Here is a 21,904-nt window from a genome sequence, read left to right as displayed (position 1 = left end):
CCCTGATTTCTTATCTTGGCTTCACAGTTTGATAAATAAAATGTTAAATAACCACCGTATTCATAATTCATCCCGATCAGAGAAAGAGACAAGGTGAGATGTTCTGGAGACAAAGTCAGAGAGGGCAGACTTGAAGGGTTTGGACACGTCCAGAGGAGAGATGGTGAGGATGTCGGTGAAAGGATGATGAGGATGGAGCTACCAGGAAAGAGGAAGACCAAAGATAAGGTGGTTGGAGGTAGTGAGGAAGTTGTGAAGATAGTTGGTGTTGGAGAAGAGGATGAAAAAGATAGACTAACATGGAAAAGGACGAACATTCATAATTTATCTTGATGATTCTGATATTCTTTCCGGTGTAAATGTGCGTCGTTCATCCATCAGTGGTTTGTTGAGGGAACCGTGTTCTCCTTCAGGAGAGTCCGCTCTAAATGACCCCTGTCCTCCCCCCCACAGGGCAGTGATGCCTGGTATGGTGATGTTTCGGCGGCGCTGGTCAGTGGGCAGTGATGACCTGGTGCTGCCGGCGCTCTTCCTCTTCCTCCTGCACTGCATCTGGTGAGCGGAGTGTCCATTGCCGCGCCGGTTTCGTCGGTTTCAGGGGTTTTAAATCCAGTTCTCGCCCCCAGGCTGGTGGTCCTGTCGGTGGTTCTGTTCGGCCTGCGCTACGGCTCCGACCTGTCCTGCTCAATGACGCTGGTGGACCATGGGCGGGGCTACCTGGGCATCCTGGTCAGCTGCCTCATCTGCGAGAGTGCCATCATGTGGTTGAGCATGAGAGGCAGCATCCTATACACCCAGCCCAGGGACGCCGTGCAGTACGTCATCTACATACGTCTGGGTGAGATTTACCTTATGACACATGTGTCAAACTCAAGGCCCGGGGGCCATATGTGGCCCTCCACATCACTTTATGTGGCCCGGGAGAGTATCAAAGGTCAGAGTGTCTAAAAATAAATAATCAAAAGTGTGCTTTGACCAAAAACTAAATTTCCCACAATGCAGTAATTAAGCCCATTTTAACTGTGACAAAAAACAGTTAATTTCTTTATTTTTCTTTATTCATTGATAGTTTGATCCTTGATTGATGGAGTTCTGTGGGTTTAACAATCTGACAAATTAAAAGGATTTATGTTAGAACAGAGAAACAAACAAACGTATTTTGTTTGTGTAACTGTAATGTTTGAAATTTGAAGAAGTAATAACTTTGGAGTTATTTAATATTAAGGATTAGTTACATTTATTTTACATTACATTGAGTTACATTTAGTTACATTTATTAGTTACATCTGGCCCTTTGAGGACAGCCGTTATGCTGATGGACTTCTTCCTGTTTCCAGGTCAAGGTTTGAACTTGAACTGATCTCCTGTCCCCATCCTCTTTACATCTTTGCAGCGATCCTGTTGGTCGAGTTAGTCTACGCCGTGGTGGGAATCGCGTGGCTCGTCCAGTATTACCAGCCGTGTTTGGATATCACCGCCAAAAACCTGGCTCTGGGTGAGTGAAAGAAGACGGAGGAGAAGGAGAACGCCACTTCTTAAAGTTAACGTTTGAATTTTCCCTCCAGGAATCGTGGCGTGTAATTGGCTGGTGATATTCAGCGTCTGCATCACCCTCATGTGCACCTTCGACCCCACGGGTCGGACGTTTGTCAAACTGAAAGCCACGCGCCGGAGGCAGCGCAACCTCACTACGTATACACTCAGGTATTCACACACCGTTCTTAGAGACGCTGTTTAACACACACTTCATGCACGCGGCGTCGAATCAGGTCTTTGCCTTCTTCTCCTCCTCAGACACAGGTTAGAGGAAGGCCAAGCCAGCAGCTGGAGCAGGAGGCTAAAATTTTTCATGTGCTGCACCAGAGCTCAGGATACACAATCGGTGAGTCACGGCACGTGCACGCTCACCTGCTTTTTTGCTGCGTGTGCTAAAAGTGAAATGGAACGGATCGAAAGCAGACGTTTGTCAGGCGTAATGTCCATTGAGGGAGTCGTTAAAGTAAGCGCCGACGGGACGAATCCAGACTGCGAGACAAAAAGAGCTCATTTCTCTGCTGCTCGCTGGCGACATAGAGATTTATATGAAATGGGGAAAAAAAGAAGAATTGAATCATTTAATTTCATGAACAATCTCTGCATCCAAACAAATGAACGACGTCTGTTCTAGTGGGAACAGTTGAGAACAGCTTGGGCCCAGCTTTTATGTGTTTTTCTCTCAATAAATCGGTCAGTTAAAAATATAAATATATGAAATTTTGCCAGTAACTTTGTAAAATTAAAAATAAATAATCTTTATTTTCAAAATTTCTTAATGCCTGTCATTGGGGAAGTGTATAGAATTTTCAGATTTTCACTGTGTACACACAGTACCTAAACTGGTCAGAAATGGCCCAATTGACTCCCATTATAACAACATATTTTTCATATACTATAAGCATATCTATAATATATTTATATATGATATGTGTATATGATATTACTATTAGTGCTGTCAGGCGATTCAGGTGATTAATTAGTCACATTTTAATCTCATACCTGCTAAAGGCCCCCAAATAAAGAATTTGAATTCTAGGACATTACAAAATTGTAGTGCATGCCTAATCAATAGAATACACCAAGAAGAGGAGATTTGAAATCCACATTTTTATTGGTTAAGTGTGCTTTATAAATGAAATTTAAAAAAAAAAAAGGCCAAGCTCATCAGCAAACCAATTAGGCCAGGAGCATTTCTCAGAAATGTAGATAGATAGATAGATACTTTAATAATTCCGGAGGAAATTGCACATATCCACTGCTCAGCCAAACACCAGGAAAAAACAAAAACAAAACAGGACATACCACAAGACATACACTACACTAACAGACACATGTAGCATTAACAGTACATATACTAAAAAAAATTAAAATATGTTTATACTGTTTAGTATAAAATTAAAATATAAACAGTATAAAATTAAATTAAATCCAAATCCATTTAACCGCGTGCTGACCTCGCCACCTCCCCCCTGCTCCTCCTGAGAGACTCATTGTACCCCCTGATGGCATGGGGCACGAAGGAGGACCTCAGCCTCTCTGTGGAGGCGCTGTGTGACAGCAGTCTGTTGCTGAAGGTGCTTCTCCGCTGGGAGAAGGTGGTGTGCAGGGGGTGGCTGGTGTTGTTCATGATGGCCCTAAATTTAGACATGGTTCTGCTCCCTAGAACTGTCCACAGAGTCCAGGCTCAGCCCGACCACTGAGCCCGCTCTGCGGATGAGTCTGTTAAGACGGTCCATATCTCTTTTCCTGGCCCCCCCACCCCAACACACAATGGCGTATCACAGCACACTGGAGACTACGGACTGATAGAACATGAGAAGGAGCTTAGGACAGATGTTGAAGGAGGCCAGCCTCCTCAGGAAGTACATCCTGCTCTGCCCCTTCTTGTACACACAGTCCTAGTTGAGTGACCAGTCCAGTCTGCTGTCTAGCTGCAGTCCCAGGTACTTATAGTTTTCTACCACCTCCACCTCACTGCCCTTGATGATCACTGGTTGAGGAGAGGGAGGTGCCCGCCGGAAATCCAGCACCATCTCCTTGGTCTTGGAGACGTTGAGCTGGAGCTGGTTCTGTTGGCACCACTCCACGAAGTCAGCCACCAATGCCCTGTACGCCCCCTCATCACCCTCCCGGATACATGCCACTATCGCAGTGTCATAGGAGTACTTCTGTATGTGGCATGTATCCGAGTTGTGCTTGAAGTCTGATGTGTAGAGGGTGAAGAGAATGGGGGAGAGCATGGTCCCCTGTGGCGCCCCCGTGCTGCTGGTCACCATAGAAGAAAAATAGTCCCCCATACGGACGTACTGGGGTCTGTCCGTTAGGTAGTCCGTGATCCAGCTCACGAGGTAGGGGTCCACAGCCATGGAGGTCAGTTTGTCCTGTAGGAGCCGGGGCTGGATGGTGTTGAAGGCACTCGAAAACAAAGAAGAGCACCCTGACGGCACAGCCCCCAGTATCCAGGTAGGAGAGCACGCGGTGGAGGGGGTACAAGACAGCGTTGTCAACCCCAACCTTGGCCTGATAGGCGAACTGGAGAGGGTCCATTGCACCCTGCACCTGTGGACGCATGAGCTCCAGGACCAGTCGCTCTAGGGTCTTCATTACGTGGGAGGTAACAGCGACCGGTCGGTGGTCGTTGAGCTCAGTAGGGCGTCCTTTTTTGGGTACCAGGACGATGCAGGAGGTCTTCCACAGTGACGGGACCTTCCCCAGCCGCAGACTGAGGTTGGACAATCGTTGCAGGGGGTCCCCTAGTTCCGAAGCACAGGCTCGGAGGAGTCTTGGGGAGATATTATCCGGTCCAGCCGCCTTATAGGGACGGAGCCTCCGCAGCGTTGTCGTCACCAGGTCTGCAGTGATGACGGTCTCGGTCGTGGTGGGAGCAGGAAGTTGTGACGAGGTTGGAAGTCCAATGTAATACAAATACAGTTAAATAAAATAAATAAAATTCAGAAATAAAATAAGGCTGGGTCTCAAATAGGCACATAAGCAGACTCTCAATCAAAATGAATAGTAAAGCTGACTAAATACAGCAATTCAAAATGAATATTATAATATGCCTCTAAATAAGGCAACATCAATAGCAAGATGCCAACAGGCTTTTCCTTTAAAAGGGTAATTTAAATGATACGTTAGGCTGGAGCTGCTTCGGAGATGTGAAAATTCTCTTTTACAAAAGGTACAAATCACTGCGTTTTTGTTGATAGTCCCGTCTTTGTTCATTTTATAAATAAACTTTCCGCCCAAAGGTCAGAGTGGTCTTGACTCACTCTCCTGTGTCGCATCCATCTCTGTGGTCAGTCGCTCTGCTTTTGACTAGTGGGCAGGTAGGAAGTGACATCACTGCAGCCTATGGGTCACTCAATGGGACAAATTTAAAATGCTTGCACATTGACTTGCCACTCACGATTAATTGCGTTAATTTTTATAGCACGTTAATGTACAGTGTAATTAATTAATCTAATGAGCGCATTAAACTGACAGCCCTAATTACTATATACAATAACAGACATGTTATAATGAAACATGATCTTCATTGTCTGCAGCAAGACAATGACCCCACAACGACCCCACAACCCAGACACAGACCCACTGTCTGTGTTTACACACCAGCAAAAGCATGTTTTTCCATTCATCCAATAGTTGCAATATCTTTATCGTACGTATTAAACTGGGCACTAACTTTTGTCAGTACAGTGGTACCTCTACTTACGAAATTTATTGGTTCTGGAAGAAATTTCGTAAGTAGAAATTTTGTAAGTAGAGACGCATTTTCCATGCAAATGCTCTAATCCGTTCTAAGCCCCCCAAAATTCAGACATAAATGTTTTATGAAGCATGAAAATGCATCAAAACATGTAACAAATAATTATTACAATTAGATTATTACACAATAAATGACAATTGTGCATAATGTAAACAACAAAGAATAGAGTAAAGAATAAAAAGATGGTCATTTACCTTTTAACACCTATCCTCATTGTTTTTTGCCCTCTTTGGTTCATGCGCTCCTATCTCACCATGCCGAACAACAGAGTGAATTCCAGTCCTCCTTTTGAACTTCTCCAACCACCCACGCGATGCCTTAAACTCCTTAAACTTCCTTTTATTTTAATAACGTGGCGATTGTAGATGCATTACGGCCATATTCTTTGGCAAGATCAACCAAACGCATCCCTTTTTCATGCTTTTCTATTATCTCTTGCTTTGTTTGTATGGACAAAAAACTATTTTCTTTGCCTTTTCTTTTCCTCTTTTCTCCGTCACTTTCTTGGGGTCCATAGTGAATACGTACTCAAAAAGTTAATATACAGTGATACCTCTGTACTCGACCATAATCCGTTCTGAGGTGGTGGTTGAGCACCGATTTGTTCGACCACTGAAACCAATTTTCCCATAAGAAATAATGGAAAGCATTTTAATCCGTTCTTACCATTTAGAAAAATACCTAAAATATTATAAGAACGTGTATCTAAACAACAATGAATACGTAAATGTGCACAAGCAGTACATGATAAAGATAAAGCATTATAAACCATTTTGTATAATTTACTTTACGTTTTAGAGAGCGGTTGATGGCACTAGCGTCATCATGGAAGGGGAATCCCTTCCATGATGACGCTAGGTAACGCGCCTCCAGGGGTTTTCTCCCTTCTCTCTTCCGTGGAGGTGAATCTGGCTGGGCAGTAGCCTTCCTCTATTCTTTAAGAAGGAACCTGTCCATTGTCAGTTGTTTCTGCTTCAACATAGTGGAAATGGTTGACTTTGCCATTTCGTACTGCGACGCGAGGTCGGACACTCGTACACCACTTTCATGTTTTGCTATAATTTCCGTACGTCTTTGCGTACGTAATTTGCGTACGTAATTTGCGTACGTGTTACTCCGCTGGCGGTCTGAGTCGAACTGACGCTTACCCGCTGGCCGAGGAGCGCGTTCGGGTCGACTCGCTCGTCGAGCACCGAAAATCGGTTCGGGGTCCGATACATTTTCTACTCGAATTTTTTGGTCGAGCACCGATTTGGTCGAGTATAGAGGCGGTCGAGTACAGAGGTATCACTGTATTTACGTAAAACTATCAGAATACCTCATGGGTTGAGAGCCGAATGACGAGGACGCTACATAGACACTTATCTAGCTACACACAGAGGTCCCTCTTAGCCAATGGGATGCCAGGATGCTAGTTAATAGCCAATGGCAGAGCAGCTATGAGAATGTTGCGTTCAGGAACCTGTGGGAGCTGCGAGGAGCAGCCCATACTGTATTTTTACTAAGGCTGTCACTTTAACGCATTAATTAGATAAATTTATTACGTTTCAAATTAACGCGCTATAAAAATTAACTCAAATAATCGCGAGTGGCAAGTCAATACGCAAGCATTTTAAATTTGGCCCATTGAGGGACCTGTAGGCTGCAGTGGCACGTCACTTCATACCTTCGCCACTAGTCAGAAGCAGGGTGACTGACAACAGAGATCGACGCGACAGGAGAGCGAGGCAAGCCCACTTGGACCTTTGGGCGGAAAGTTTATTTATAAAAAGAACAAAGACGGGACTATCAACAAAAATGCAGTGATTCTGCGCTGTAGACGCCTCCATCAGTCTGCCCCAGGGCGGCTGTTGCTACACACATAGCTTACCATCACCAAGTATGAATGAGGAGTGAATGAATAATGGATTCGATGAGAAGAGTCTTTGAGAAAGTGCAATATAAATCGAATCCATAATTATTATTATTATTGTTATTATTATTATTATTTGTAGCTTTTGAAAAAGAGAATTTTCATATCACCAAAGCAGCTCCAGCCTAATGTATCATTTAAATGCAACACATGTCAAGGACACAGAGTTGAACGTTAGCTTACCCTTTTAAAGGAAAAGCCTGCTGGCATCTTGCTATTGATGTTGCCTTATTCAGAGGCGTGTTATACTATTCATTTTGATTTGCTGTATTGAGTCAGCTTTAGTATTCATTATGATATATAAGGGCGGCACGGTGGCGCAGTGGTTAGCGCTGCCGCCTCACAACACGGCGGACTCGGGTTCGAGTCCCGCTCTGTGCGGAGTTCGCATGCGGAGTTCTCTCCGGGTTCTCCGGCTTCCTCCCACCTCCAAAAGCATGCGCTTCAGGTTGATTGGCCGGTCCCAAATTGACCGTAGGAGTGTGTGTGTGAGTGATTGTTTGTCTCTATGTGGCATCGCGGTACGCTGGCGTCGTGCCCGGAGTGTCTGCTGCCTCACGCCCTGAGACTGCTGGGATAGGCACCGGCTCCCCCGCGACCTGTGTAAGCGGATAAAGCGGGTTAAGAAAATGACTGACTGACTGTATTTGTATTGCCACCTTATCGTGGCAGGGGAGTTTGAGTAACCGAATGATTCCAGAAGCTATGTTGCCAGAGGCTTTATGCTCCTGCTATTTCTCCCTTGGCAAACAGGTCCTGGGTGATGGGCCAGACGAAGAGCAGCACAAAAACCCCAATGATTTGTACAAAATCAAGGACCATGACGTCGCCTGTCTTGGCGCAACCGGGGCCCCACCCTGGAGCCAGGCCCGGGGTTGGGGCTCGTAAGCGAGCGCCTGGTGGTCCCACGGGGCCCGGCTGGGCTCAGCCCGAAAGGACAATGTGGGCCCAACCTCCGGTGGATTCACCACCCGCCCAGGAAACCGTAAGGGACTGGTGCAATGTGGATTGGGTGGCAGTTGTCAGCATGGGGCTCGACGACCCAATTCCCAGACAAAGAGTCTAGCTCTAGGGACATGGAAGGTCACCTCGCTGGGGGAAAGGAGCCAGAGCCAGGCTGAGAGGTACCGACTAGATCTATCTATCTAGATATAGTCAGGCTCACCTCCACCCACAGCTTGGGCTCTGGAACCCAAACCCTTGAGAGGGGCTGGACACTCCACTTTTCTGGTGTTGTCCAAGGTGAGAGGTGGCGGGCTGGTGTGGACTTGCTTGTGGCCCCACAGTTCAGCCGTCATATTTTGGAGTTCACGCCGGTGAACGAGAGGGTTTCCTTCGGGTAGGGGACAGGTGTCTCACTGTCGTTTCAGCCTACGGGCCAAATGGCAGTGCGGAATACCCGGCCTTCTTGGAGTCCCTGGGAGGAGTACTGAGTAGTGCTCCGACTGGGGACTCCATTGTTCTCCTTGCGGACTTCAACACTCACTTGGGCAATGACAATGAGACGTGGAAAGGGGTGATTGGGATGAACGGCCTCCCCGATCTGAACACGAGTGGTGTTCTGTTATTGGACTTCTGTGCTAGTCACAGTTTGTCCATAACGAACACCTTGTTCAGCGACAGGGATGTCCATGAGTGCACATGGCACCAGGACTCCCTAGGCTGGAGGTTGATGATTGACTTCATTGTTGTATCATCAGACCTCCGACCGCATGTGTTGGACACTCGGGTGAAGAGAGGGGCAGAGCTGTCAACCGATCACCACCTGGTGGTGAGTTGGATCCGCTGGCCGAGCAGGAGGCCGGACAGAGTTGGCAGGCCCAAACGTGTTTTGAGAGTCTGCTGGGAACGTCTGGCAGAACCCTCTGTCAGTGAGGTCTTCAACTGCCACCTCCGGGAGAGCTTCTCCCAGATCTTGCAGGAGGCTGGGGACATTGAGTCAAAATGGACCAGAGGGAGTCCGGTTTCGTGACCAAAGGATTTCATCTCTGGTTTTTGCAGACGATGTTGTCCTGTTGGCCTCATCAAACCTGGACCTTCAGCGTGCACTGGGATGGTTTGCAGCCGAGTGTGACGCGAGTGGGATGAGGATCAGCACCTCTAAATCTGAGGCCATAGTTCTCGACCGGAAAACGGTGGTGTACCCTCTTCAGGTTGGTGGAGAGTCCTTGCCCCAAGTGGAGGAGTTTATACTTAAACTTGGGGTCTTGTTCACGAATGAGGGAAGGATGGAACGTGAGATTGATGGACAGATTGGTGCAGCTTCTGCAGTGATGCAGTCGCTGTATAGGTCCTTTGTGGTGAAGAAGGAGCTGAGTCGTAAGACGAAGCTCTCGATTTACCGGTCAATCTACGTTCCTACTCTCACCTATGGTCATGAGCTTTGGGTCATGACCGAAAGGACAAGATCCCAGATACAAGCGGCTGAAATGAGTTTTCTGCGTAGAGTGGTTGTGCACACCCTTAGAGATAGGGTAAGGAGCTCAGTCACCAGGGAGGAGCTCGGAGTAGAGCCGCTGCTCCCCCACCTCGAGCGGAGCCAGCTGAGGTGGCTCGGGCATCTGTTCCGGATGCCTCCTGGTCGCCTCCCTAGGGAGGTGTTCCGGGCATGTCCTACCAGGAGGACTCCTCAAGAAAGACCTATAATACGCTGGAGGGACTATGTCTCACGGCTGGCCTGGGAACACCTCAGGCTCGAGCTGGAGGAGGTGTCTGAGGAGAGGAAAGTATGGGCATCCCCGCTGAGACTGTTGCCCCCGCGACCCGGCCCGGGATTGGCGGTTGATGATGGATGGATGGATGGATGGATGTATTTGTATTGCATTTTTGAGAAATGCACCTGGCCTAATTGGTTTGCTGATGTGGTTGGCCTTTTTTTTTTAAATTACATTTATAAAGCACACTTAACCAATAAAAATGTGGATTTAAAATCTTCTCTTCTTGGTGTATTCTATTGATTAGTCATACACTACAATTTTGTAATGTCCTAGAAATTAAATTCTTTATTTGGGGGCCTGTAGCAGGCATGAGATTAAAATGTGATTAATTAGATTAATTAATTACAAATCCTGTAATTAATTAGATTAATATTGTTAATCACCTAACAGCACTAATTTTTAACTTTTGTAACTCAAATTTCCTTTGTAACTAGAGGCAATATTTTCCTGTTGAGGCTTTTCGTAAGTAGAAAATCTCATATGTAGAGACATTCGTAAGTAGAGGTACCACTGTATTCCATATTTTGTGTTTTTCCCATTAGAAGAAAAATAGGATTCTAATGGCAAATTCCAAATAAACATATATAATAATAAAATATATAATAAACTTTATATCTATCGATAGGTCTGAAGTAATGGAAAAGATATGATGCATTGATATAAAAATTTTTTCTGTATTAGGTTTTTTTTTTACACTTTTATGAGATGGGGCCTTTTGTGACCCGTTTAGGTAATGTGTGTAGCCATTTTAATTGGTCCCTGAGAGTTAAGTTCCACGTATCTTTTTGTTGCAGGATGCATATTCAGAGGTGGCCAGCCTTTTTGCAGAGTTCTTTAGAGACCTGGACATTGTGCCTAGTGATATTATCGCCGGCCTGGTTCTCCTACGCCAGAGACAGAGGTCCAAGAGGTCTTCTATCCTGGACCAGGTTGGCTGTCTGCAGAAAGAACACAAGTATTCTGTCTGGATTTGTGTGTTTGTGGGATAAAAAAGCGACCTCTCCTGTTCTGTTCTCTCCTTCCAAGGCGAACAATGACATTTTAGACTTCTTATCCGGGATGCCGGTCACTCGGAACACTCGATACCTGGACCTGAAGAACTCGGTGAGTTTTTTCATCTTAAGGTGAAATCACACAAACTGTATAAGAAATTGTCAAATTGGGAAACAAGTGAGTGGATCTAACTGTAACTGACCATTTGTGTGTGTGTGTGTGTGTGTGTGTGTGTGTGTGTGTGTGTGTGTGTGTGTGTGTGTGTGTGTGTGTGTGTGTGTGTGTGTGTGTGTGTGTGTGTGTCCCAGGTGGAGATGAACATGTACAAGGATGTGTGTTATTACATGCTCTTTGCCCTGGCTGCATACGGGTGGCCCATGTACCTGATGAGGAAGCCCGCCTGCGGGCTTTGCCACCTCGCCAGCTCCTGCCCGTAAGCACACACTCACATACACACACACACACACACACACACACACACACACACACACACACACACAGGTCTGGATCTACTTGACTTCCATGTCTTCACACTGTGTTCACTGCATATCAAATTTCTCTTGTGTCAACATGGAACACGTGTTCCGCTGCAGGTAGACTCAAACACTCTGATCAAAATACACAGGGAGATTATGTTCCTGCAGTTTAACTGTTTGCACACACACACATACTGATCAGGTCTTCCTGTCTTAACCCAGCTGTACGTCCATGTCCGGCTCTCGGCTGTCCCAGTCAGTGACGGTGGAGGAGGACAACTGCTGCGGGTGTAACGTCCTGGCCATTCGCAGACACTTCCTGGACAGGGACCTGAAGCAGGTCCACATCGTCTACACTTCCTGCCACGACGCTGTGAGTTGTCCCTCAACCATCCAATGAGCTGCTTCACTTCCCAAGCGACGCAAATGACAGGTCGTGTTGGGAAATCATTCTTTTTTTCTATTTTCGGCTATGAACACAGATCACTCCCATCATCCAGCTGCTTTCAAACTTCCTTGAAGCTCCTTCAGTCGGGCAGTGAAGAAAATATTTTCCACATAACGTCAGATTTTCAATTAACTTTTTCTCCTTTGTGTAGATTTTCCGTCGCGTTCACACTCGGGCGTCACATGACGTTTAAGATTTGTAAAGTGGGGAGTGTAAGTCTTTAAATTTCCCTGGTGGAGCGACTGATGCTGTGAGCCAAGAGGAGAAAGGTCTGAGGACAAAGACACTCAGTTCCCTCCGATGGAAGTGAAACCACCATGCCCGTTTTCCCATTACACCAGTTTTAAAGTCTCTGCACTGGTTACCGATTTTAAGATCCTTTTAATGGTTTTTAAAGCGCTTAATGGTTTAGTATTTATCTGATTAGCTGTTAACATATATGTCCTTTAGAGCTCTCATGTCTTCAGGCGCTCCCCTTTTAATTACTCTAAAGGTTTTAACCAAACATTATGGTAACAGTTTGCCCGAGGAAAACAGAGAATGTGGACATTATTAAAAGCAAACTCGAGACCCACATTTTTGTCTTGGCTTTTTACTAAACATTTATTAATTAATTAAATTTAATTTTTTTAAATTATTATTACTTTTAACCTTTAAGCCTGGCTTATTTATTTTATATATCACGGATTTATTTAGTTTACTTTTTTAGACTTTTTTTTAATGGAATTTTATTTATTAATTATTTTTTTGCCTCTAACTTTAATTCATATGTTTTATTACCTATAATGTTTGAATTAAAATGTATGCAGTCATCTTTTTCTCCATATCGATTAACTTCTCCCTGGTGTTTCCTAACTTCAAAGTGGCGACTGTAGGATAGCATTTCCTTTATGTTTTGAACTTCTCAGTGTTTTTAAATTAGTGTGTGTTTGTGTGTTTGTGTGTGTGTGTGTGTGTGTGTGTGTGTGTGTGTGTGTGTGTGTGTGTGTGTGTGTATGTGTGTGTGTGTGTGTGTCAAGGAAAAGGGGTTGAAAAGCACTTTATAAATAAAGTTTGATTGATTGATCACCGCTAAAACTGTTGCTGCTCTTTTTTCTTCTTCCCTCGCAGGTTTACGAGACTCCGTTCTTCGTGGCGGTGGATCATGGGAAACAGAAGGTTGTCATCAGTATCAGAGGAACCTTATCGCCAAAGGTGAACTTTCTGGTCCTTTCCTGAATCTCTCTTCAGTTTCTGTGTTTACCTGGAACTGCATACCTGTTTATGTTTACACTGTTTATGTTTACACTGTTTATGTTTACACTGTTTATGTTTACATTGTTTATGTTTTTAAACTGTTATGTTTACACTGTTTATGTTTACACTGTTTATGTTTTTAAACTGTTATGTTTACACTGTTTATGTTTACATTGTTTATGTTTTTAAACTGTTATGTTTACACTGTTTATAACAACACATATCACTCTGCCACAACATGAAGCGTTCCTGACAGATATCTTTACAGTTTTACAGTTTTTCTATTTTTTTTATATATATATATATTTTTTTTATTTATTTTTTAGCTCATTGCACATACCCGTTTATATTGTTTATATTCAGGTTATTGTGTATTTTCCTGCTTTATGTGCCTTCAAATAAAGCTGTTTAAATTGAAGTAATGCCGTGGCCTCCGAAACACGAAACGTTCTCAAACCCGACACGCGTTCTGATTGATTAGTGTGAACGTTACTCGGACACGTTTGTATCACACGATTCCATCGCTGCTTTTTGAGATCATACCATACTTCAACAATATATAATTATTTTTTTTGAATCATCTAAAATTAAGATGTAAATTCCGACGTACCTGCTGAATCAGTTGGAGCATCCAATTATATTCAGGATAGTATAACGAAATTCTTGTGTCTGCTCTGCGTTCTGGTTGTGGTTTGTTACTTTAAGTGTCTCTTTTATAACTCAAATTATTATTATTTTTTTATACCTGCTGCCTCAGGACGCCCTGACCGACCTGACGGGGGATTCTGAACGTCTGCCTGTGGAGGAGCAGCAGGGGACCTGGCTGGGCCACAAGGTCAGAGGTCGTTCTGATGTGTTTCCCCTCAGGTTTCACAGTCATTCACCATCATTTCACGACTTTGGATATTTAAAAAGTCGTCTGTGTCCGTCTCCGACTCCTTCCTGTCCTTCCTCTCAGGGGATGGTTTACTCGGCCGAATACATCAAGAAGAAACTGGAGCAGGAAATGATTTTGTCACAAGCGTTTGGAAGAGACCTGGTAGGCAAACGACTGCATGTGCTGTAAAGGAAGGCTGATACCAGCAGAGGCAGCTTGTTAAACAGTTCCCCACATCCTGTGTGCCCTTTCAGAATAAAGGCACCATGCACTATGGGCTGGTGATCGTCGGACACTCCCTGGGCGCCGGCACCGCTGCTATCCTCTCCTTCCTGCTGAGACCCCAGTACCCCACGCTTCACTGCTACTCCTACTCTCCACCCGGTGGCCTTCTCAGGTGAGGCTCGTCTGTGTTTGCTCAGCACACAAAAGGTATCTGCGGCTTTGTTTGAGTTTAAGTGCAGGAAGTCATTTAACAACTAGTTTCCCTGTTTCGTTTACAAGTGAAGCCTCTTCCTCGCCGCGGTTCAGTTCACTGATTAATGAAACCCAACTCAAATGTTTTCGCTCTTTGTGTGACTTTTAATTATGTTTAGTTTGGTAACTAAACAGACAAACTTTTTTTGGTCCTATTTGAAAGTAAAAAAGGCTGGAAAATGAGCGAAAGAGGTGAAGCTGTCACGACTGATTGTGTGTGACGGTCGTAGAGTTAGAGCGGGGGTGTCAAACTCATTTTCACTGAGGGCCACATCAGCATCATGGCTGTTCTCAAAGATGTAACTAATAAATGTAACTAAATGTAACTCAGTGTAATTTATAATAAATGTAACTACTCTTTAATGTTAATTAACTCTGAATTTATTACTTATTCAAGTTACAAACAGTACAGTTACACAGTTTATCTTATATAACATAAATCCTTTTAATTTTCAGGTTATCAATCAATAATCAAACTATATAAGTGAATGAAAAATAAAGACATTAACTTTGTTTTTTGTCAGAGTTAAAGTAGGCTTAGTTACTGCATTGTGGGAAATGTAGTTTCTGGTCAAAGCACACTTTTGTCCTATTTATTTTTAGACACTCTGACCATTTATGCTCTCGTGGGCCACATAAAATAATGTGGAGGGCCACATTTGGCCCCTGAGCCATTGAGTCTGACACATGTGAGTTAGAGCCACACATCATGACATCAGGGGACCGTTTCTCTCTGTCGCCAACAGGTCGAGACCCTGAGAGCACTGGTGAATCCCCAAAAGCTTCTTTGATGTGTTTGTGTTCGGCTGCATTTATTATTCATTCCTGTTGATGCGTTTAAAAAGCTGCAGCACTTAAACCTGTTTTCCAGACGCACTCGTTCATTGAGTCTTTTTTTTTTTTTTTCGGGGTCTGTGAGATCACACTTGGCATCCTTTCCTCTTTTTTTTTTTTTTTTGCCATTTGTTCTGATGGAAAGTGAAATGTAGAAATGGGATTGAGGCGTCTTGTTCCTGTTTGTCCTCTGCCGAGAATAAATCGATGGGAGGAGTTGGCCCGTCGCTTCTGGTTCATGTTAAAACCTTTTGATATTCTTTTTGCCTTTCGCAATTACATTTTTTTATTATTATTATTATTATTATTATTATTTCCGTTGCTATGATGACAAATTAAGAGGCTCATGCTGTGAGTTGGGCTTCGTACCAAGACCTTAATAATGAAATGAAGGATTTATTTAACTCCTTTTAAACTTGATTACTTATATAACCTCTTTCTGTCTGTGTTGTCTTTTATAATTTGGTAACTCTGTCATCCATGTAAATTAAATAGAGGTGATATTTGATATTTACATTGTCATCATACACTGAACAACTAGCTTCAGGGGGATCCCGAAGCAGAAACTCGTTTTTTCACGTTTCACATTCTTTACTGTCATTAACATGAATGAATTCTCTTTTATTTCCTCAGTGAGGATGCAATGGAGTACTCCAAAGAGTTTGTCACATCCGTGGTGTTAGGAAAGGACCTGGTGCCCAGGTAAGTGGTGCACGACGTGGTTTAAACACTGTGGTGGTGGAGCCACTGCAAACATCTGCTGCTCCTCTGTCGCAGACTCGGCCTGTCCCAGCTGGAGGGTTTCCGGCGCCACCTCCTGGAAGTCTTACAGAAGAGCAACAAGCCAAAGGTGACTTCATCTCCTGAACCTGTAACTGTTGAGAGTCAGACTCCAGACATGAGAATGAGTTCTTCTGGCTCCTGCAGAAAAAAATAACACGTATCATGCAGATGAATAGTTTTACATTACGTCACGTGGATGAAATGTGTTTCCCTCCCCACCAGTGGAGGATCATTGCAGGAGGCACCAAATGCATCCCGAAATCGGAGCTTCCACTTGAGGACAACGACGATCCTCAGGCTCAGCCGGTGGCGCCGCCCAGCAGCCGCCTGTGGCTCCACCCCAGTGACCTCAGTATCGCCCTGTCCGCCTCCACCCCGCTCTACCCCCCCGGCAGGGTCATCCACGTCGTGCACAACCATCCTCCAGAAACATGGTGAGGAAGTGATTTGAAAAGCTTTGTTGAATCCCAGAACGTGTTCCCCTCACAGAGAATCATAATATTTTTTTACACCTGTGTGACCAGAAAGAATCAGACCAGACCAGAACAGCCTAGTGGCAGAAATTGGTATTACACCATTTCTGCTATAATATTAAATTTAAAGTTGTTGTTTTCCCGTCTCATGTACCTCTTCATTTGTTTCTGTGTTATTGTTTTTAAATATTATAAACAACATATTATAAACATGTTATAAACATGTATATTTAACAAAATATATTATAAATATAAACAACATTGGAAATAATTTTAAAGTGATACACAAATCCAATCAATAAAGCGATTCTCTTAGTCGATCTTTTTTTTTTTAGCTGAAGGGGAATCAAGCTTAGAAGTGATCTAACAATAATCCAAGGTCTCTCCGTCTCTATTTCTGTCTGCGTGTAATTCACCCTCCCTGAGAATTCGATCTACCTGAGACATATGAGATATACGAGACCGTCGATATCAATAACTATAGAATAAACAGGAGAACTGAGGCATGCTGGGTAGAAGCAGGGGTGACCGAGATGGGCGTGTCCTCACCCACGACCACAGCCAGCGCTAATAATAATAATAATGATGATAATAACAGTAATAGTACTGAAAGAAGCTTAATGGGTGCAGAAATAAAAGGAAAACAGTATTAATAAAGAAATCAATATCATAGGGGCTGCGTGAACTAAGTGTTTAGAGCCCCCCCGGGTCCATCTGGATAAACGAGACGGAGCCGGCGAAGCGAGAAAATGTTCTTGGATACGTACGAAAAGGTAATAAATAAAAATACAAATAATAATCCTCAGCTGGGCTCCAATTCAGAATCGGAATGAATTCTGCTGTTATGATTTAGACCAGTTTGACTTCATTTAAGACACATGTCAAACCCACGGCTCAGGGGCCAAATGTGGCCCGTCACATCATTTAATGTGGCCCGCGAGAACATGAAAGGTAGATTGTCTAAAAAAAAAAGTGTCTAAAAAAAGTGTACTTTGGCAAAAATTTCCCACAACGCAGTAATGCAGCCAATTTCAACTGTCACAGAAACATTTTGAACAAAGTTAATGTCCTAACTTGTGTTTGATGTTATTTTTCTTTCTTCATTGATAGTTTGATCCTTGATTGATGGAGTTCTGTGGGTTTAATAACCTGACAAATTAAAAGGATTTATGTTAGAACAGAGGAACAAACAAACATGTTGTTTCTGTGTAACTGTAATGTTTATGACTTGAATAAGTAATAAATTCAGTTATTTAGAATTAAGGATTAGTTACATTTATGTTACTTTTAATAGTTACATCTGTGTTTTCTCGTCCCGCCTGCAGCTGTGGCCAGGAGGAGCCGACCTACTCGGCTCTGTGGGGGGACAACAAAGCCTTCAATGAGGTCATCATTTCCCCCGCCATGCTGAATGAACACATGCCCCACATGGTGATGGAGGGCCTCAACAAGGTCTGTGACGCGCCTGTTTTCTTCCTCTTTGCATGCAGATGTGGCTCTGGTCAGTGGGTTTAAGACACTGGTGGCTTTTAAATCAAGTTCCTCCAACATTGGAGAATTGAATTATGGGATATACTGTAAGCGTGTGTGTGTGCAGATCCTAATAAAATCACTTCATGCATGTCAGCCTTCTTGAAGCCTGGGGTCCAACAAGCTGGATATTTTTGTCTTCGGGGACATTCATCATGGGTTCAGGAAGTTTCTGATGGTATTTTGGTGGAATTTTTTTTGCTGTTTTTTTCTTTCAACTTTTGCTCCAGTTTTTTTTTTTTAAATGGATAATGGGAATCCTGTTGGGTTTCATGGTGTCTTCTGTTTCTAAAGAGCTTATGAATCTCGTGCATTGATCACCCCCTCACATCACATGGAATTAATTTGCGTCTTTGCATGTGAATGGTGAAAGCCTGCGGATGGTTTTACACTTGTAAGTAAGTTTTGTTCTTTTCTGTCTACGATGTGATTCCACCTGATGTTACATTTATTTGTGCATCTCATGATGGAGATTGTGTGTGTGTGTGTGTGTGTGTGTGTGTGTGTGTGTGTGTGTGTGTGTGTGTGTGTGTTCTCGTAGTGTGATAACTCTGGTGTTTCTGCAGGTCCTGGAACCGTTTTGTCTCCTGTCTGAACAGGAAAACGTGGAACCAGAGGAAGCAGAAACCAACCAACCCGTTAGCTGTACCAACGATCTTAATCCCACAATTGAAATTAAACTCTAGGCTGAAACCTCCTTCTTCTCCTCTTCTTCCTCCTGCCTTACAGTACACTCTTTGCCTTTCACTTTTCTTTCTAACGGCCTTTTTTTGACCCTCAGATAGGTGTGATTTCTGGTGATGCATTCATGGATTCCTCCATAAAATCCACTCCGTCCTGCTCGATTCTCGATGTTCTTCTTTCTAGAATCCCACCTGATGAATCTAACTGCACATCTGTCCAGATTAAACCACATCCTCGCCTTCCTTTCACCAAAAAGTGCATTTTCTTCCTCTCTGTGCGAGTCTTGCTTCTGAAAGTACCGCTGCTGTTATTTAAAAAAAAAAAGAAGTGATGACAGAAGAGGAGAGAAGCTGCAATTTCCTCCACTAGAAGAAGCCAACAATGACCACAATTCAGAGTGGGTCCGCTGCTGAAGCCGTGGAGGAAAATGGGCTCAATTATTCCTGTTGTGAGTTTTGAGACCTCCTACCGGGGCGGCAAATGGGGGAAATCAGAAAATGGAAAGAAGCGAGTGAACGTTTCATCCTCCATGAGTCCCAATCAGTCTCTCCCTCCGTTCATCACATTTATCTTCCAGCTGTCCTTTGGGGGGGTGGGGAAGGAGGGTGGTGTTCCATTCTTTTTTTACATCTGAACTTGCTAACCCCTTTTTAGTCGAGTTAACAACTTGACTTTGTATTCACATCGTTGCCATGGCAACCTCATTTCTTCCACATTAACGGCTCTGTCTTCTGTCTTGGCCGGGGTGTTTTCAGTGACTGCAGCTCCTCTCTCTGGACACCCCCACCCCCCATCTTTTTTTCTTTCTGTAATGGTGTGATTGTCTCTTTGTGATTCCCAAACGTTTCCAGGAAGCTTCAGTCCCTCCTTCCACACGTGCGGAAGAAAGAACAAATGTGTAAATGTGGACTTCCGGGCTGTGAAACGTGGTCTTTGTGATTCTGTTCAGTGGCAGGTTTACCTAAACAGACTGAAAACTGGAATTGATTTATTATTTCTTCCAATTTTTGATTTCATATTCTGCTGAATTCTAATTGTACAAAGCCAAACTCTCAGTATAAATGTCCATCATGTTGTATTTCCCGTTTATTCCATTACCTGTGTTCGTTGCTCCTGCACCCTCATTGGATGGTGGTGTTGTTTGTTTACCACTTACATTTGTTGTGTGTATTTATTGTCACTTTCACCCATTGTTGTCACAGTGTTATTTGCGAGCCGTAACCAAAACTTGCATTAACGTGTTATCTGTTGTTTATTTACTAAACATGTGATTTCAGTCTGTGTTTACAGTCCTCGTAGTTTATTATTTTGGTCCTTAATAATTCAACTCAATTGAATTTTTTTTGTCATCTTACCACTTTTCCTCTTGTCTTCATATATTCATGTCCTCACATCGTGTTTAAACCGATTAAAGGTTGATACATATCTGTGTAAACGTGTGTGTGGATCTGATTTGCTGTCTGTTTTCATTGTTTCGACACAACACGGTTACGAGTTTCTGCAACAGGAGGATCCTTGGATGTTTTTTTGCGTTTAGGAATGCAGTTGTTTTATTCTTTACTCTCGTCCTTCTGTGGGTCTTGTTGGTTCTTGCGCAGGCACGCTGCCTCCGTTGTGGGTGTTTAGTGTCAGCTGGAGTAGGAGTACTTCACCTTTGGGTTGCACTTACATTTATCTGAACCACACTGCGCATTAATAACAGATGTGATCATATCTACAGCTGCACATAGTAGTGGTTTCTTAGATGATGCCTTTGGAAAACCACTGTAATTTAATGCTTCACTTACAATAAATGACATTTAAGAATGACAGCGATTGAACTTAGATGTTGTACTCCAGCTGCTGGATTTTATATCAATCCACCCACTTATTTTTATTTTTTTAGCCCCCTGCTACTTCAGAAGATAAATCTGAAAATTTTTAAGGAAAAAATGTGAATTTAATTGCCCGAGAATAAAGAATCAGTCTTATATATTGGTATCAAATAAGCCAACTGCAGTATTAATTTGTTTGCACTCCAAAAATTAACTTTTGAAATTTCTTAAAAATTGTCCCTTCATGCGTTTTCACGTCTCTGTTGTTGCTGCAGGTGCTGGAGAACTACAACAAAGGGAAAACGGCGCTGCTGTCTGCAGCTAAGATCATGGTGAGCCCCACAGAAGTGGACCTGAACCCAGAGGCTCTGTTTGTGGACGCGTCCACCACGTCTCAACAGCCGACACCCGCCACCCACCACCGCAGGAACAGCAGCGTTCGGTTAGTACGCCCCTGGCGCCGCCGTGGGCTCGTTGGAGTGTCATCCTTTAATTCCATATACAGTATTTTCCACACTATAAGGCGCACCTAAAAGCCTTTCATTTTCTCACAAACTGTGCGCCTTATATGTGAAAATCGTTTACAAATAGGCCATTCATTGAAGGTGTGCCTTATAATTAGATATGCCTTATAATCAGTGCGCCTTATATGTGGAAAAAGTTTTAAAATGGGCCATTCATTGAAGGTGCGTCATATAGTCCAGTGCGCCTTATAGTGCGGAAAATACTGTATAACAGCAAACTTTAAGGATTATTTTGGGGAAGTATACTAATAAATACAACTGCCACTAACTACGACTTCATGTTTTCTCAAAAATATCATTTGTGTCTGTTCATTTTTGGTTAAAAAAAAAAAAAAGACAAAAACCATTGTCACGGTAAGCAAAGCATGCTGATACTAACTTTGCATAATGTGCTCCCTTTCCTCATGCACGCATGCACGCTGTCCGACCACAGACCAGTGTCAACGTATGGTAGTATTCAGTTCCCACCGCGCCCGCTCTGATTTAGCCCTTGTCCAAAGTCAGGGTGAACTCCTGGTAGGGTGGGGGCTGAATGGTGTTAGCTCTCCTGTATTGGTTGCTAATACAAGAGCATATCTGTCACTCGGATTCACTCCTGGTCTCCCAGTCTCTCCTTCTCTGTCGTCTCTGTTATGTTCTGCTGGTGTTTCGTCTAGTCGAGATAGTCTTGAAGTAGTCTTTGAATACTAACATGATCCCATTTCCCCCTTTTTTCCCCCTCTGTAAGTTGTGGTGACCCATTTGTCACGTTTGTGGTATGCCTTGGATCCCCTTCCCTCCTCCTCCTCTACCTCCCTCTCCTTTCCCCATCACTGCTCTCC

At 43.7% G+C, this 21,904-nt stretch overlaps 1 protein-coding gene across 1 annotated transcript in view; it reads left to right on the top strand.

The window, feature by feature from the left end:
* Positions 1-21,904, top strand: part of dagla (diacylglycerol lipase, alpha) — a 37,087-nt gene that overhangs the window by 11,644 nt on the left and 3,539 nt on the right. The window contains exons 2-19 of the mRNA XM_068335840.1: positions 454-555; positions 627-838; positions 1,394-1,495; positions 1,566-1,704; positions 1,795-1,882; positions 10,729-10,863; positions 10,961-11,038; positions 11,236-11,360; positions 11,626-11,776; positions 12,962-13,045; positions 13,845-13,922; positions 14,046-14,126; positions 14,219-14,361; positions 15,909-15,977; positions 16,053-16,125; positions 16,281-16,492; positions 17,857-17,983; positions 20,835-21,001. Of these exons, the coding sequence (XP_068191941.1) occupies positions 461-555; positions 627-838; positions 1,394-1,495; positions 1,566-1,704; positions 1,795-1,882; positions 10,729-10,863; positions 10,961-11,038; positions 11,236-11,360; positions 11,626-11,776; positions 12,962-13,045; positions 13,845-13,922; positions 14,046-14,126; positions 14,219-14,361; positions 15,909-15,977; positions 16,053-16,125; positions 16,281-16,492; positions 17,857-17,983; positions 20,835-21,001 (2,159 nt within the window). The 5' untranslated portion in view covers positions 454-460. The remainder of the gene's footprint in view (positions 1-453; positions 556-626; positions 839-1,393; positions 1,496-1,565; positions 1,705-1,794; positions 1,883-10,728; positions 10,864-10,960; positions 11,039-11,235; positions 11,361-11,625; positions 11,777-12,961; positions 13,046-13,844; positions 13,923-14,045; positions 14,127-14,218; positions 14,362-15,908; positions 15,978-16,052; positions 16,126-16,280; positions 16,493-17,856; positions 17,984-20,834; positions 21,002-21,904) is intronic.

This window comes from Antennarius striatus, chromosome 1 (genome assembly GCF_040054535.1).
Source record: "Antennarius striatus isolate MH-2024 chromosome 1, ASM4005453v1, whole genome shotgun sequence".
NCBI classification, from domain to species: Eukaryota; Metazoa; Chordata; class Actinopteri; order Lophiiformes; family Antennariidae; genus Antennarius; species Antennarius striatus.
The sequence above is the reverse complement of the archived record's forward strand: the minus strand, read 5'-3'. Positions and strand labels throughout refer to the sequence as shown.